Here is a 1,723-nt window from a genome sequence, read left to right as displayed (position 1 = left end):
AATTGGTTTGATTTTTTTTGGGTGGAAAAGGCAGTGACCAACTTTGCCAATAAATGTTCCAATAAATGTTCCACAAATTGCAAAAAAAAAAAAAAATCATAAAAGAAAAGAAGAAAATGACCTAAATGTTAGAATAATTATTTTTTAAAAAAACAAGCAAAACATTTCCAGAAAGCTTTTTTTAAATTTCAGTTTTACATTTAAAATTATGTTACAGGGGGAAAAATGTATAAATATTTTCTTAAGTTTCAGCACATTTTTCAGGTTGTTGTTTTTTTGTTTCTTCTTTTGCTAATTTTTAGGTAATTTTTTTTCTACTATTTTTTTCCTGATTTTTGTTTACCAACCTGATTATTCCTGAAACTTTGTAAGCCCTGTACAAAATATACTGGAATAACCTGCTTTTACTGATCATCACATAAAAATAAAAATAAAAATAAAAATAAAAATAATACTTTTATTTGGTATTCTAATTATTTGCAAACTTATCAAATAACTCAATACAAGCAGATGCCTTTCTGTTCTATTGGATTTTATCTGCTGGACACAATATTTTATCATCCTTCTGTAATCATTAATGAGCTTTCTTTATGTAGCAGGATGATCTTGATTCAGTTTTGAACCACTAATAAAGATCATCACGTTGCAAATTTTGCCACCATCAAGAAGGTGGAGGTAAAGACTTTATTTTATTCATAAATCTCATGAGCCAAAATGTCCAATCAGCTTTTGGCAACAAAAAAATAATAACTTCAGCCAGTCTAAAGGTCGCAGAGCAGAATTCGGAGCGAGAATCGTCCCACGCTTTTTCGTACCTGAACATAGAAACCATCATCTGGTCCGTTCTGATCCGCCCAAGCATGCGTTGCTTCCTCCCACGACATCCCCCTCTCCACACCCACCTGTGAAAAGAGACACGCGAAGCCACATTATGTTACTGCAAACACCCTCGGCAGGAGAGGAGGTCAAAACGGCGTTTAAATACAAACGTACGGTGAAGAGTTCTACGTGTCCAGACGTGGTGTAACCCGGCGTTAGGAATTTCCTGCAGTCCACCTTCTTCACCTTCTCATCACCGGAGCCCAGATCTGCCAGAGGACAGGGAGAGAGTGAGTCTCATACCGCCGAAATCAGCCTTCAGGGCAGACGGATGATCATGACTCCACTCATTTTCTCACACAGGGAAAGCGCTTTGAATAATTTAACATCGTAAAACGCCTCCTGCCCCAGTTCTGCTTTTGGATTTGTGACGGCGGCTGAATTATAAAAAGAGAAAAGTGTTGACCGTCGCACCGAGAATGCCCATATCGTATCTGCCGTTCTTCTTGGCCTCCTGAATAACCGCTGCCAGCGTGTCGGAGAAATACTGGAACAAGGCGTTCTGCTGCTGGACCTCCATGCCCAAAATACGGTTCAGGAACTTCCCCATGTTGTTGTAGTCTGCAGCAGGGACACAGTATATCCGTTACATTTATGTGAAAACTGTACATGCAGGGAAAGTCACAGAATAGCTGCAATTAGGGATGCACGTTACGGATTTTTTTTTGGGCTGATATCAATAGCTGACCTGCTTCTCGAGGCTGACGTTTAGATAACTGATCACTTCACATTTTTGTAAAAAATAAAATAAGAAATTACCTGAAAAAAATGCTAAAATAATACTGATATAACCAAAAATAAAAAATATTTTTCCATAGCCTAATTTTAAATATATAATTCAAAT

General features: G+C 37.3%; 1 protein-coding gene across 1 annotated transcript; it reads right to left on the bottom strand.

Moving 5' to 3' along the window:
* Positions 1–761: 761 nt before the first annotated feature.
* On the bottom strand, positions 762–1,441 carry LOC121965091 (protein strawberry notch homolog 1-like). Its single transcript, XM_042515259.1, has 3 exons — positions 1,294–1,441; positions 994–1,088; positions 762–902 (listed from the first exon to the last, which is right to left on the bottom strand). Exons 1-3 carry the CDS (start codon positions 1,427–1,429, stop codon positions 762–764), a joined length of 372 nt encoding a protein of 123 aa, XP_042371193.1. The 5' UTR covers positions 1,430–1,441.
* Positions 1,442–1,723: the final 282 nt, after the last annotated feature.

This window comes from Plectropomus leopardus, unplaced genomic scaffold, assembly GCF_008729295.1.
Source record: "Plectropomus leopardus isolate mb unplaced genomic scaffold, YSFRI_Pleo_2.0 unplaced_scaffold18567, whole genome shotgun sequence".
Classification (NCBI taxonomy): Eukaryota; Metazoa; Chordata; class Actinopteri; order Perciformes; family Serranidae; genus Plectropomus; species Plectropomus leopardus.
Note: the sequence above shows the minus strand (reverse complement) of the source record. Positions and strands in the feature narration are given on the sequence as shown.